The 14,425-nt window shown below is 36.2% G+C and overlaps 1 protein-coding gene across 2 annotated transcripts in view; it reads right to left on the minus strand.

The window, feature by feature from the left end:
• The window catches only part of LOC105382597 (coiled-coil domain-containing protein R3HCC1L), a 35,237-nt gene that overhangs the window by 5,385 nt on the left and 15,427 nt on the right, over positions 1-14,425 (minus strand). For both annotated transcript variants that reach the window (XM_038106641.2, XM_038106642.2), the window contains one exon: positions 10,359-11,506. In XM_038106641.2, coding sequence (XP_037962569.2) covers positions 10,359-11,506 — 1,148 coding nt within the window. The remainder of the gene's footprint in view (positions 1-10,358; positions 11,507-14,425) is intronic.

Genomic DNA, 14,425 nt, shown 5'->3' on the forward strand with positions numbered 1-14,425 from the left:
TTAAATAATTATATCAAATTCTTCATACAAATCAAAGTGGACGAGAATGCCAAAGCAAGCCAGTACACAAAAATAATATCACCGTAGCATTGAAGTACTCATGTCGAATTTATCTATAAATCATTTATTTCGTCATACTTTGCATCAATAGTATCTAAACTAATCTTGGGTATGACATTTTATTGCTTTTGCTCTTAGCCTTTATCTTACTGTGTACAGAGAAAACGTATGCTTATACACGCACACATTTATCTCTGTTATCTTGACAAACGATAGCGATGACGACTACGGCGATGTAGTACCTAGGTCAGTTATTGTCATCCCTTACTATCCCGTGATCAGACAAATATTGCTATCCTTGTCTCCTTTCTAACCGGCATGCATCGCACGCATAGAACGCGTGAGCGACCGCATAACATCTTGACAAACTATAGCAAACCGGTATTTATTACGTCCCTTATGTGACCGCCGCCGCGCGCCGCCACCGGTGAAGTTGGGGTTAGTATTTTGCATGTTTTGTTTGATAATTTGTTTACAGTTTAGTGCAAACTATGGTCACGATCGGTGTTATTGTTGGTTGTTAAAATATTGTGAGTGCTCTATACGCAAATGAATATTCAAGATGTTATATTCTAAAAGATATTAGTGGATGCAGATAAGAGTGTTTAGTGAGTGCTATGTTTGAATATTGCAAGTAAGTATCCTTTTTAATACTCAATATCAAAGCAAGCCATCCCATTTTGTTATGCTCAGCTTATTTATTAACATGATTTTTTATTGAAGTAACGTAGCCAAATTATTTTTTTAATATCTATGCTTAATATGTATGGGGATTGTTATTAAATTAGCAATTTTACACTATGAGCGAGTAAATTGTGCATACATGCAATCAAGGCATTCATGTACATATCTTAGTAGATACGAAAATATGTGAGTATCATCGATTGCCTACATATGGTAGTCCTGGTTAAATGTGGATATTTACTCCTCAATAGCAAAAAAAGGCGTTATTGTTTGTATTTCTGAATGAAACTAGGCAAATAAATATATGTATTAAAAAAATATATGTGTAACCTACCTATAAGCCTACCCATTATTATTTCAGGTGAAAACGCAGCCTATCGATGTAATGCGCCGATAAATTATCATGACTCCATTGATGTACTGCGCTTAAAAACTGCAATGGCTCCGAATACATGATTACCAGATAACAAATCCTGGGTAAGAATTCATCACTATTTTCATATGGTATTGTGCTTATGCTAGGCCTGTACAGTGTTGTGGTGCTGAAGTTGATAAAGTTATAACAGCCAATTTACTTGTCAAAACTCATTTGTACCTATCAGCTACAAGCGACAAAAACGTGTTTCTGAACTAAATACCTATGTAAGTAATTCACACCCTGTGAAATTTCATACAAGTTTCAAACGCACCGTCCGACCAAACCGGTTTTGGACAAAAGCCAAATTGTTTTCTCAGCTATCTCTTTCGCTCAAAAACAATAGAGGTTGGTTATGGGACATATATATTGAAAAAGGCGAATACACTAATGAACAGTATTTCTACTCTACCCTTTTCGCACAAAAGTTCGCAGTTTCAAGTAATTGTTGCTATAAGTCATAGTTACTGATAAGAAATTTTACTCCACTGTTTGCTGTGGTCTCCAAATGACAATAAATTACCAAACAAATAGTCTAGGTGAAATGACGTTATTACTACTCGTATCTACCTACTCGTATATCATATATATATATATATATATATATATATATATATATATATATATATATATATATATATGATATATATATATATTAAAAAATATTAAAAAAAAACAAATATTTTTATTAATAAGACGTTAATTTGCCTTATTTTTTTTTCAGCGCAGCTTACGTGTGTTCTTCAATAACGTCGCAAGCTACAGTGGCTGTTGATAATTTTTGCAAGTTCTACACCTACAGGATTCAGTTATCTGGGCATTATAGATACCCTATAATCACCTACGAAGTTATTTAGGTATATTTATTAAAACCATTATACAAGGTGTGGCAAAAAGGGTATACTAAGCTGAAAGCTACATGTGCAGCATGGTATATCTAAGCCCGAAACTGAAAACAGAATTTAAATATTCGCTAAAAAAATATATCATTTTTCATAGAAACTTAGTTGGTCACGTGACTTTTTACTATGGAGAATAAAAATAATTAAATCCTAATCTACCTAAAGATTTTTTAATGAATTACTTCAGTATAAATAAAAGAACATTCGGCCGGTGATTGTAATTAAATGAGTTATATTTCAAACACCGTATTTTATTTTTATTTATTTATTTATTTAATCCTTTATTGCACAAATATAAAAATAAGTGTACAAAGGGTGGACTTAATGCTACAAGCATTTTCTACCAGTCAACCCACAGGAGGTGCAAGAAAATTTTATTATAAGGTGTGCAAAAAGAAAACAACACTATTACTACAAAATTAAAAACAAGTCACTTAATAATAATTACCAAATATACCTAATATAAAATACGTAACTACATATAAGTTCTGAATATATAGATAAACATAATATATACCTATATACTATATATATATAAAACTAAAATATATATATAAATATTAATATTATATAACAATAATTAATTTAGAGGTTCAGGAAAGAGCTATCAACTAACTATCTTACTAAGGTAATGAGTTCGAGTAAGACGCTTAAAAACGTTGCGAGACGGAGCCTTCCTAATGGAATCAGGGAGATCGTTCCATAGACGCACAGCCGTGACCGCGAAAGAGTCAGACATAAAACCAGAGTGGAAGGAGGGTAGGGCTAAAATAGAATTATGAGAAGAACGTAAGTCTCTGGTATGAGTGTCAGATAGAAATTGGAACATAGACTTTAGATAAGGTGGGGTATTTGGCTCGTGGAGGATAGAGAAGATTTATTCTTATCGCTTGAGTGCTACCCTGTACTGCGTCTTCAATAAAACTAATCCCAATTTCACCGGCGGAGGTGGCGGCCACATCAACGCTAATAAAAAAACAAGACAGCACTATTTGTGTGATCCCGGGATAGTAAGGGACGTAATAAATACCGCTTTGCTATCGCTTGTCAAGATGCAACCGATGACACGTTCGTTCACGCGTTCTATGCGTGCGATGCATGCCGGTTAGAAAGGAGACAAGGATAGCAATATTTGTCTGATCACGGAATAGTAAGGGATGACAATAACTGACCTAGGTACTACTTCACCGTAGTCGTCATCGCTATCGTTTGTCAAGATAACAGAGATAAATGTGTGCGTGTATAGGCATACGTTTTCTCTGTACACAGTAAGGTAAAGGCTAAGAGCAAAAGCAATAAAATGTCATACCCAAGATTAGTTTAGATACTATTGATGCAAAGTATGACGAAATAAATGATTTATAGATAAATTCGACATGAGTACTTCAATGCTACGGTGCTATTATTTTTGTGTACTGGCTTGCTTTGGCATTCTCGTCCACTTTGATTTGTATGAAGAATTTGATATAATTATTTAACAGCTTTTATCAAGCTTAAAATTATAATAAATAGAAGCGACTATTTCACGACTATTTTTTGAGACATAATTCAAACCGATAGTCATAGTAGTTCCAAAGATATTCAATATTTTCAAAACCTCCAGCTATAATCCTCCACCAGGGCTGCAGCAAAGTACCTTTATATCTTTGCTATCTTTTGACGACTATTTCTGAAATTTGGCATGTCATTACGACTATTTCACGACTATTTTTTGAGACCTTAACCAAGTCGATAGGCCTTACCGTTTGTTCTGCAGAGGCTGGAGGATTATAGCTGGAGACCTCCAGCTATAATCCTCCATAAAGTATAGCTCTAACTCCGAAAGTATGATACGACTATTTTTTTGGAAAGCACGACTATTTATGACTATTTCACGACTATTTTTTGGCGTCATCAGAATTAGTTTCTATTGAGTTTAAATTTTGGAGGATTATAGCTGGAGGCACGTCATAAGTCTTGGCAAAGTGATGGTTCGGCCAAAAAAGTTTAGACCATACGAGTTATGCGAAATGAGTTTTGGTCAATAAAGATTATGCGAGATGAGCGGAACCCGTATGATTACACATCATATTGATGACATAGAAGAAAGGTTCTGTCGGAAAAAAGTCCATAGGTGAAAAATCCTGTCGGGGAAGCGGCAAAAAATTAAGCGTCCTGTCGACCAACCGTCCATTGGCCGTCAGAGAAACGTTGGGGATTCAGCTTAATTTGACGTTCATAGGTGTGAAACAAACGGAGTCGATGTGTGAAAACATCATAGAATAACAAGTACAGTAGTACTAGTAGTAGTATCACTGTACTTACTTGTTATTCTATGGATAACATCCCAATTTCCGAAGAATTTAAAAATAACAAAAAAATTGCTTTTTAAAATGTCTTCATTAAAACGGAAACAATCTTGGTCAGCAAACCTAAGTAGGCTAATGATAATGGCAGAGCGAAGTTAAAAGAGTTGTTATTAATACAACATTAAGAGTTATCGGTGCTTGTGTAAATTGTTGTGTTTTTGTAAACAGCCTGACCTACACATTTATACAGCCTACATAGAGGTTGTGTAACCTTTTTAGAATATTTTGTTTTCTTCTTTTGACCGGCAAGCACGTGCGTTGTAGTGACCCAGCGCTTATCTGATATGAGGTTATACGTTAAGAAATAGGGAATACCTGTTCCAAGGTTTCATCATTATTTAGAAATATAAAGATATCCGGATGGCGCAGTGATTAGTAACACCTCGCTTGTACCGAGAGCCACTGGTTCGGTTCTCGGACGTGGCAACTATTTGTTTATCTGTACAAAAGTTCAAGTCAAGAATAAACTGTAGATTCATTAGCGACAATAACCACAAGTAAATAGTTGCAGCAATATGCCTGCGCCTACCCCGCAAGTGGGTACTCCGAATTTTGACAGAAAGAACCTTGCTTTTGTATTTTTTCTCAAACGTATAACCATCCAGTATCTACAAAAGAGCAAGGAGGTTGCATACTCCTTTTCTTTTATTTTTTCCTTATCGTATCGGCCAGTGTCTACATTTACTAGCAAGGAGGTTGCCTCCCCGATGCTCACGACCTGTGACCTACACAGCCTGCTTCCTGGCAAAGGTTGCAGCTCCATTCAGCCAGGAAGTTCAACGAACCACGTGACGCAACGACGGGCAAGTGGCTCGGACAACGTACTACTTGCCAACACAATCCAATACAACACTTCATTCGTGAAAGATAAGGTCGGAATTGGTTTAGGAGTAATGGAGCATTGCTATGACGTTTGATGTTGAGTGTAGGTTTTAAGCGAATGGGTTAAGGGTGGGTTTGGATTGAAAAGAAATGCATAGCCATATGTGAGTAGGAGGTTTCTCAAATCAAGTGGAAAATGCACGTTCCAATACCAATGCGATTAATATTTATTGAGTAAACTGTATACGTTACTGTTCTGATTCATAATTAGTTTGCTGTAGCTTTGATAAGGTATTTGAACGGCAGGTGAACAATCTAAAGGAAAGGTAAACGTTTACTAAAGTGGATTGCTCTATTACAAAGTTAGAGCAAATTCCTATCACAACACATATAATTCGATATAATTCACCTCATTATTATAGATATAGATGGGTACTCAATACTCAATCATTTATTGAGGGGGTAGATGATTATTATGTCTTTTGATTCTGCTGAGATTTTGTTATGTTAGGTAAAAAAGGTATGAAATTGTGTTCCATGATTAAAATATATGTACCTACTTAAATATTACTCATCATATCAATAAAAGTAGCAATTAAATTATACCCAATCGTAAACCGGTAGAAATCATCGTTACTCCAACACTAATTGTCAACTAAGAAACAGAACAAGGCACTCATTAGATGAAAACAAAAAACTTTATAATTACTTACAATAGACGAGCAATTATGAAGACATCTCACAATTTCACGTAATAATTGTACGTAGTAACACTTTAGGCGTAAATTTTATTCCGTGTGGGGTTTTTTTTGTTAAAAGCCTGTTTAACGATGCCCGAATAAAAGTTATGTGTGTTAAAATTTATATTGTCACCGTCTAAAAGATAAATTAAACACATATTCTACATATTTTATATACAGAGTAAAACGTAAAGTATGCCATGTTTATTAATTAAGCTTAAATTTGCCTATACATATCATAGTATGCGTTTAACTATAACAAACCAACAAATAATAAGTATAACATTTAAATAAAATGATCAGATTTACTTTGGTCAACCTCTACCCATATTCACCATTTCTATTGTACCGCACCGAAAATACCTAGCAATTCTCTATGTCACATATTTCCAGACCATTCCGTGCCATTTGCTTTAGATTTCTCAGTCAGTATTCGATAACAATGCGGGAAACCCGATCATGAAATCTAATTGCATTGGATATGTATTGTATGCTGACAATGCTAGGAGAAAACATTTGTAGGAGAGATATTGTATCGCTTCGATAAATTTATGGTCACGATAGTTCGATAAATAATTAATTTAGTTTTTTTTTGTATTTTTCTACGTAATATGTGGTAGGTAAACTAGCTAGATTCTTAATCTAAAACCAATATCTGGTGATATGATAGTAAATCAATACTTATCACAAAAAATATGAAAAAAAAGACTGGTATGTATGATTGTTCAATCTTTTAATCCAATTGCAATGATAAATAAAATAAGATTACGGGCATTAGGCCTAGCTAAGCTTTTGATTATTAATTCATGTAATTATACTAGTTACGCGCGGAAAAATAAATAAAGTCGGTAATTTTACAACGACAAATCTTATTTTTAGCCAGCTCGTAATAAATTAGAGACAATGAAATTAGTGTAAGCGTTTTTTTTATCAACATAATCCTTCGTCTTCTTTTAGAGCCGTCTCCCATCGAAGGTTGGTAAACATCCTGCTGATTTCCGTCTTGGAACATAATATTAGAATTAATTCTACGGTTATCATGCCTATTTCTTTACGTCTAGGCCAAATAACAACGTAAATTCTTAGCACTTCACGTTACAATTTTATCTCCACTCTTACACAACTCCAAGTTATTGTTATTCTCTACCTAGATATTTTGACAGCGCTTGCGTTTATTTGATAAGTCGGTTACTCCCATTGTTTCGGACGCAACAATAGAATGTAGTAACTAAGTAGTAGCGGACAAATAATCGCTAGCAACAGATGGTAGGATGGTTGCTACATTAGGTAATTTTGGCCGCGTAAATATGACCTAACAAGCTAACTTTTTTGCAAAATATTATAAATAATTGTTTATATTAATCATGTATGTTGTATTTTTACGTTTCATAGTTTCATTCCTTATGAAATAAAAGTCTACTGTTCATAAAATGCAATAATGCAGTGCAATGTTCGTTACACCAAACAAGATAGGTTACTGAACTGAAATATACTGAGCCAATAATGTTATTCAATTTTGCATTATTCAGACCGTATCCTATTATGATTTACTTCACGACTGAACAGCTTTTATAAACCGGGCTAGTCTAAGTATTACAGTAAGTACTCCTTACTGTGTGGGAATTTAAGACATTTTCTGTAACGTGATTCGAATACAAGGGATGTTTTCGCCCCAGCCCTGTTAGTTATAATTTTGTATAGATCTGCTATGGACGGAGGGTGGTCAACTTACGCGAGCCAAACTCTATCTACGTGAAGGCTTCGGATTCAATGAAAATGTGCGATCCGTTGAACCATCTTTCAATATTCACACACTTCCCTCAAGTTTTCGCTAAACCTTTGCCGTATGAATCTGTAACTGAAATTTTATGTTTCAGATATGGGAACACCCAAATATTTCGAAAAACTTTTTTCCGAATTTGATAACACCGAATATGTAACAACAGACGTAAGTCAATTTTCCGAATATTATTATTTCGATATTGCAATACCGATTTTTTTTAATACCGAATTATAAAAATCACAAAAATTATAATTTTGAATATTATAATCACGAATATTTGTTATTACGATTGTTAAATATACGAACGTAACGTTAAAAATACGATTACTTTAATATACGAAAAATAAAATACCGATTTATTATAATCACGAAAAATTAAAATCCCGACCGGAAATATGATAATTCGTGATTTTCACAAAAAAGCATAAACGTCTTTAAATTTAGGTGCACAGAGATATCGAAAAACAAAGCGGAGCGCAGCGAAGCGGAGCGGAGCGTTTCAAATATAAAGGGTGTTGCAAAATTGGTATATCTAAGCCCGAAACTGAAATCAGAATTTGGAAATTCGCGAAAAAAAATATTTATTTTTCATAGAAACTTTGTTTGTCACGTGACTTTTTACTATATATAATTTATTTATTTATTTAGAGCGTGTTAGGTGCACATAGATATCGAAAAACAAAGCGAAGCGGAGCGGAGCGTTTCATATTATAACATAGCTTATTTTTTTGTTTGTATACGGATTATGCTGTTAATAAACACTGACTATTTCTTGTTCACTAATTGGGGAATTCGTATTTTCGGAATACTAAAACTTCGGAATTCGTAATTTTTACAATTCGATATAATAAAAAATCGTACTTTTGAAACATCGAAATAATAATTTTCGGAAAATTGACTTACGCCTGTTGTTTGAAATTTCGTTTATTATACTATTCGTGATTTTTGCTATTGGGAAACTTAAAATTCGGGATTGTGAATTATTCGGAACTATGAAATTCGTAATTATGAAAATCGTTATTTTCATATTCGTAAAAAAGTAATTCGGAATTCTGTAGTGTACCCTTCAGATATGTTCTACTGGCAAAATAATGTTCAAAATTGGTTCAACACTGAGAAATTCACACGTACAACCTCTAAAATTAAAATTAATTGCCGTATTGGGTATTATTACTTAGTAGGTATATTAAATGCTCAAGCAGTTGTAAATAACGAGATTGATGCAGAGAACTGTGAATAGCTCGCCGGGGGAAATAATGAGGACACTTATAGTGGGGGAAATATGAGGGACCTGCTATGTTTGCACTCTACCTATATTACCAACTTTGTAAAATGTTTATAGGACGTCCCATGCTTATTTAGTCTACCCCTTTCAGAGGAACCCGGAGTATACCTCGCTAAGAAACTTTAAATCGGTGGATCAGTTTAACCGTCATAATGTGTAAATGATCTGTTAGTTAATTTAAGTGTATCGACCTATGGCATTAGCATAAAAAGGGGTTCAGCTATAATTAGTGAAAAAAACAAAGTCAGTATTTACCTCTATGCTATTATATGCTAAGCTATTGCTATTTTATGCTATGCTATCGAGGTATTTACCTCATTTCAAATTAGAACCTGCATCATAATTTCTGAACATATTATTACTATGCCACCAATCATTGATATCGTAAAATATTATACGGCGCTAGAATATTAATCAAGTCACACAATATGTTAATGAGCCCAATTTGTATTCAATATAGGCTGTGAAATGTTATGTACATACATACATCTATGTTACACCTAATACTTAATTAAAAAGTAGTTACAGATTTCATTAATATTTAGATTTAGTGCACTTGTTAAGATGCATTTGTGTCTTGTCCACTAAAAGTGTTTCATTGTTTAATAATCCTTCCGCAATTTAATGCCGTAGTGTTTAGTGTTTTTGATATAAATAATTTCAAACTATCAAAAAGTAAATTTTACTTCCGCCCAAAATATTACATCATTTTGAATTCGTTATTGAAAATGCATTTTGAGAAATGGCGTAGCGAGAATATTCTATTTTTCAATATTTTATGCCATACCTACCTGTTTTGATTCTCTGACTGAACCAAATTTGACAAATCACGGTTAAGTATCATCAATAACAATAATTAGCGTAAAATCCCTAACTTCTTAAATTACTATAGTTAATAGTTGATATCTCTACCTATAACCTTGGCCGTGCATGCTGGCATAATCTGCACTGCATGTTATTAAGAGTTTAACATCTTGATTATGGATAATAAACTTACAAACCATTGCAAGAGGTATATTGCCTCCCGTAATCTTCGTATTTAGCACGCCGTAAAAGTTATTGAGTGATACTTTAGCTATAATTTATTGGACTAATTCAATTTGCTCATTTAATTAAGTAATAAAAGTAAGCTTAACGAATAGTTTGAGTACACATTATTGTTTACCCATTTCAAGAGATCGTTAAAAAAGAAATTCAATCATTTAAGTGGATTGGGGATCCATTTTTCCACTAGTGAGCAATATTCGTCCAGAGCGTTAACCTTAAACCTTAACCTTGTGTTGTGAAATGAATTTAAATGAAAAAGTAAAATAACTCACCAATTTTTGCGCTGCTGAACACAATCAACGCGTGAGTATCATCCACCCACTTGATCTCGAATCCCGTGTCCTTATATTCACTAAACACTGACAGCAAATCGTTCGTTTTGAACTCACTCGGAAAGTCATACACTTCCACTACATGCGCAAACGATTCGTCTACGGGCCCACTGAACAACGCCTGGCCTCTAGTTTGGTACTGATCGTAGTTATTCTTCGCTTTACTAATATGCACTTTTCCTACAGTAGCTGTAAGTTCTTCCAGCAACGAAGGGTCCAAACATTCACCACTGTCGTCAAACACTGCGTCCCAATCGTTCTCTTCACGTTTCAAGGACAATCGAGGCTCCAACTTTTGTTTTGGCTTCACAGGACTAGTTTCTTCATCTGTGACGTTTGTTTCCTTCTGCGTCTCATCGTTTACCGCTTTGTTATCCTCGACAGGATCCGATATCACTAGAACATCCGAATCGAAGCTCTGTTTGATGATCCTTTTACTGCTTCGGTTGATCTCCCGTGACGCTCTCCTCAACTCATTAGCTTCAACGTCTTCGTCCTTATTATAATGCAAACCGTATCCATTATCTATAATGTTCGTGTTAGCGTCGGGCACAGCCATGTTTAATTCATTAGACTCATTCGGATCGCCCAAGCTACCGTTTAGATCACTATATTTCTCTATATCACTGTAGTAATAGTTGGGATTGTATAAACCTAGTTGGCCGTTGGCAAAATAATCACCTATGTAGAAGTTATTACCTATTTCATTACAATTATTATCACTAAATTCTATTGCACTATCACTGTTTGGCACTGAAGGCACGTATTCGGTTTGGTCGCATATACTGGGTTCGGTGTGAGATCTCTGACTCCTGAGGTGCGGGGGTGTGTAGACGTTGCAGAAGGCTTTGTCGATGGACTTCCTGGGGGTGCCCGGGAGTGATTTGTCTCTGGGTGACTTTGGCGGTTTGACGGTGGGTGTGACGGAGGTCTGTCGCTTCCTGGTGTCGGCTGGGGGCGGATCGTCGGCTGGGTCACCAGCTGCTGTGTCGGCGGCTGCAGTGTCGCCGGCTGCAGTGTCGGAGGCGCGAAGGGCTCTCGGCACATACACGGCGCGGTCCGGTCGACGCGGCCTTGCTGAGCCAGACCTGGTCAGAAACATCGTATTAAAATTCATCGCTTAATTTTACCAGTTACAGGATGCCGTAGATCTAGACTTGGATAATGCAGATTTCTATCCTGGCCATGATTGCCTCCAATTAGGGAAGTAATTAATGAGCCATATCAAATATTAATTATAGATTTGGCACATAAATAGAAACTCTTGAATGCAATTCCGAAGAAGGTCATCCAAATTGGAATTCAAAAGTGCACTAATTACCGAACTTATCAAAGACTTACAAAATGTTATACATATATGAACATACAATACATCAGCAACAGACACCAATTACACAAATTAGACACACGCCAGACGATGAAGCAATCCACACATCAAGTTAGGCGAATATTAGTGAATGCACAAAGCGAATCATTACGGCGGACTCAGGATGCGTCTATTACCAAATCTGTCAAGGTCTTAACTCGATAGCAGAAGACAAGAGCCGAATCGAACGAATCGCAGCCCAATTCTGGTCACGTAAGACGATGCAACAATCGAAAGGGGGGCAAGGCCGCGAGTGAGCGCACGCCGGCGGCCCGGTGTCGATGGCATACTTTCCATTTTACCTCGATGATAGCATGCTCTTAGCCGTTACGACTCTTACGGTTTGTTTATATTTAAATTTGGACACAGAATTATACCGGATTGGTTCATAGTTGCATTAGTATGGTAAGTTATGGATTATTTGGCACGTGGTATAAATATGTTAGAATTATTAGATGATTATGCTTCATGGGAAGGGCCTGTGAACTGTTCTTTTTTACGATTACGAAGATGTAGAAAAAGGCAACACTAATTGCAATTGTAGCATAAAACCTTTACTAAATTATAACAATGACCCTTACTGAGATTAAACATTTAAGAGCTTGAATAGCGATTACTCAGAAAATTCAATTATTCAGAAAACATCCATACAGTAGTCTAAATAACTAAGAGCCAACCTTTACCAATAGGAAAGAGCACTCTTGGCAAATATTAATGATCTCGTGATTGCCTATAACCCCGCATTATATCATCCACATACCATCGAAGCTCATTAGAAGCCCACACTAAGTAGGTAGACAATTTACTATCACTAAATGGAAAATGTTGCATCACATTTCCTACATATCAGATGGCAACTGCGCCTAAGATGTAACGCGTAAAAGATAGTACCGGAAAACTCATTGGAAGAGTGTAATGAGGTGGTCAGGAAAATGAAGAAACATCCGAAATAGGAGACTGAATATCTCATCATAGCCAAGATACGGAAACTGTTGGAACTAGTGTGTATTGTATATTCTGTTTCAGGAGGACTGTTGTTTGCCTTCATCAACCAGCCACTACTGGTTATTAGTCTAAAGTCATCAAATCTGAATTCTCTGACAGACAAGGCAAACGTGCAATTCGGAATTTCAGATTAAGGGGTGAGGCGAATAGGTGGTTTTTAACATAATAAATAATTAGAATAACCCCATTTTAAGTTTAGGATTGAATCAGCAAATGTCACTAAAACTAAGATATTTTTTCACTAGGTAATTGGAATTAATAAAAAACTATTTTACCATACACAGCTAGCTTAATTTAGTTAAAAGATCAACAGTTAAGAGGAGAGTATAGCTTCGCGATCCTAGCGAAATAGGTATTTAGGAAAAGTATTGCTGTCGCTCGTGCACTCGCCCGCGCCGGGCACCGCACACACACATGCAAGTAGCGGTACGCACACATCGATGGACGCTGCCGCGCCGCCACCGCCGCCACCGCGCCGCCCCGCGCCGGTTGGCGAGAAATTGCGACCAAACACGGAGTGTCTTCGTCTTACCTTCATATTATTATTTCTGTGTTGTGCTTGTGAGTTGTGACTTGTGAGCGAAACTTGAAATTATTGAAGATAAATAGAAAGAAGTATAAGTAATTAGTGATAATTTCATGTGAGTAAGTATTTTATTATGTAGGTAATTACCTACCTAGTAACGAGTTAGTAGGTAAGTACATAAAATGGATTTTTGATTATTGGAAAATAGACCTTTTGCCGGTACTTGGACTATCATTTTGTATGTAAGGTTATTTACATCTATACAGTGAATCTAAAAAACATTATGATAGTTTTGTAAAAATATAAGTTTATAAGTACCTACTAACAAAGTTTCGGGGCTGTTTATAAATCTTGAGTTGTCTTAGTATTTATTTCTTTTAGCATGAGAAGCAAAAGCAAGGAGTCTAAACTTTCAAGCGAGACACTCGAGCTTATGAGGCAGAGACGCGAATTTCCGTCGGCAGGTGACACTTCGTCAGAACTACGGGTACTCAACAAGCGTATAAAGAAGCTGATACGAAGAGATCTCCGTCGCTCCAACACACGCGCCATAGAAGCAGCAATTGAGCAAAATCGGGGGTCAAAAGTCTTCGTTCAGCAACTTGGGAGAGGCCACTTGACGAAGTTGAGGTCTGCAGATGGTAATATCGTTGCCTCTAAGCCGGAGGTTCTTGCCGAAATCGAAGGTTTTTACGGACAACTTTATGCTTCACACGCGCAGAAGTCTGTGGCTCAGCTCACCGATTCCAGAGCGCCACTAATACGCCACTACACTGACGACATCCCTGACGTCGACATAGGCGAGATTAGGATAGCCCTTGAGCAGCTTAAAAACAACAAGGCTCCGGGTGAAGACGGAATTACTACAGAGCTTCTGAAAGCTGGAGGTATTGCAATCCTCGAACAGCTCCAGAGGCTCTTCAATTCGGTTCTTCACAATGGCATTACACCGGAGGCATGGTCTGAGAGCGTCGTGGTATTGTTCTTTAAGAAGGGTGACAAAACCCTTCTGAAGAACTATAGACCGATCTCGCTTTTAAGCCATGTATACAAGCTGTTCCACATCCACACAGTAAGGCAGATTATACAGAAGACCGAAGAGTATAATCA

Source organism: Plutella xylostella, chromosome 7, assembly GCF_932276165.1.
Source record: "Plutella xylostella chromosome 7, ilPluXylo3.1, whole genome shotgun sequence".
Lineage (NCBI taxonomy): Eukaryota > Metazoa > Arthropoda > Insecta > Lepidoptera > Plutellidae > Plutella > Plutella xylostella.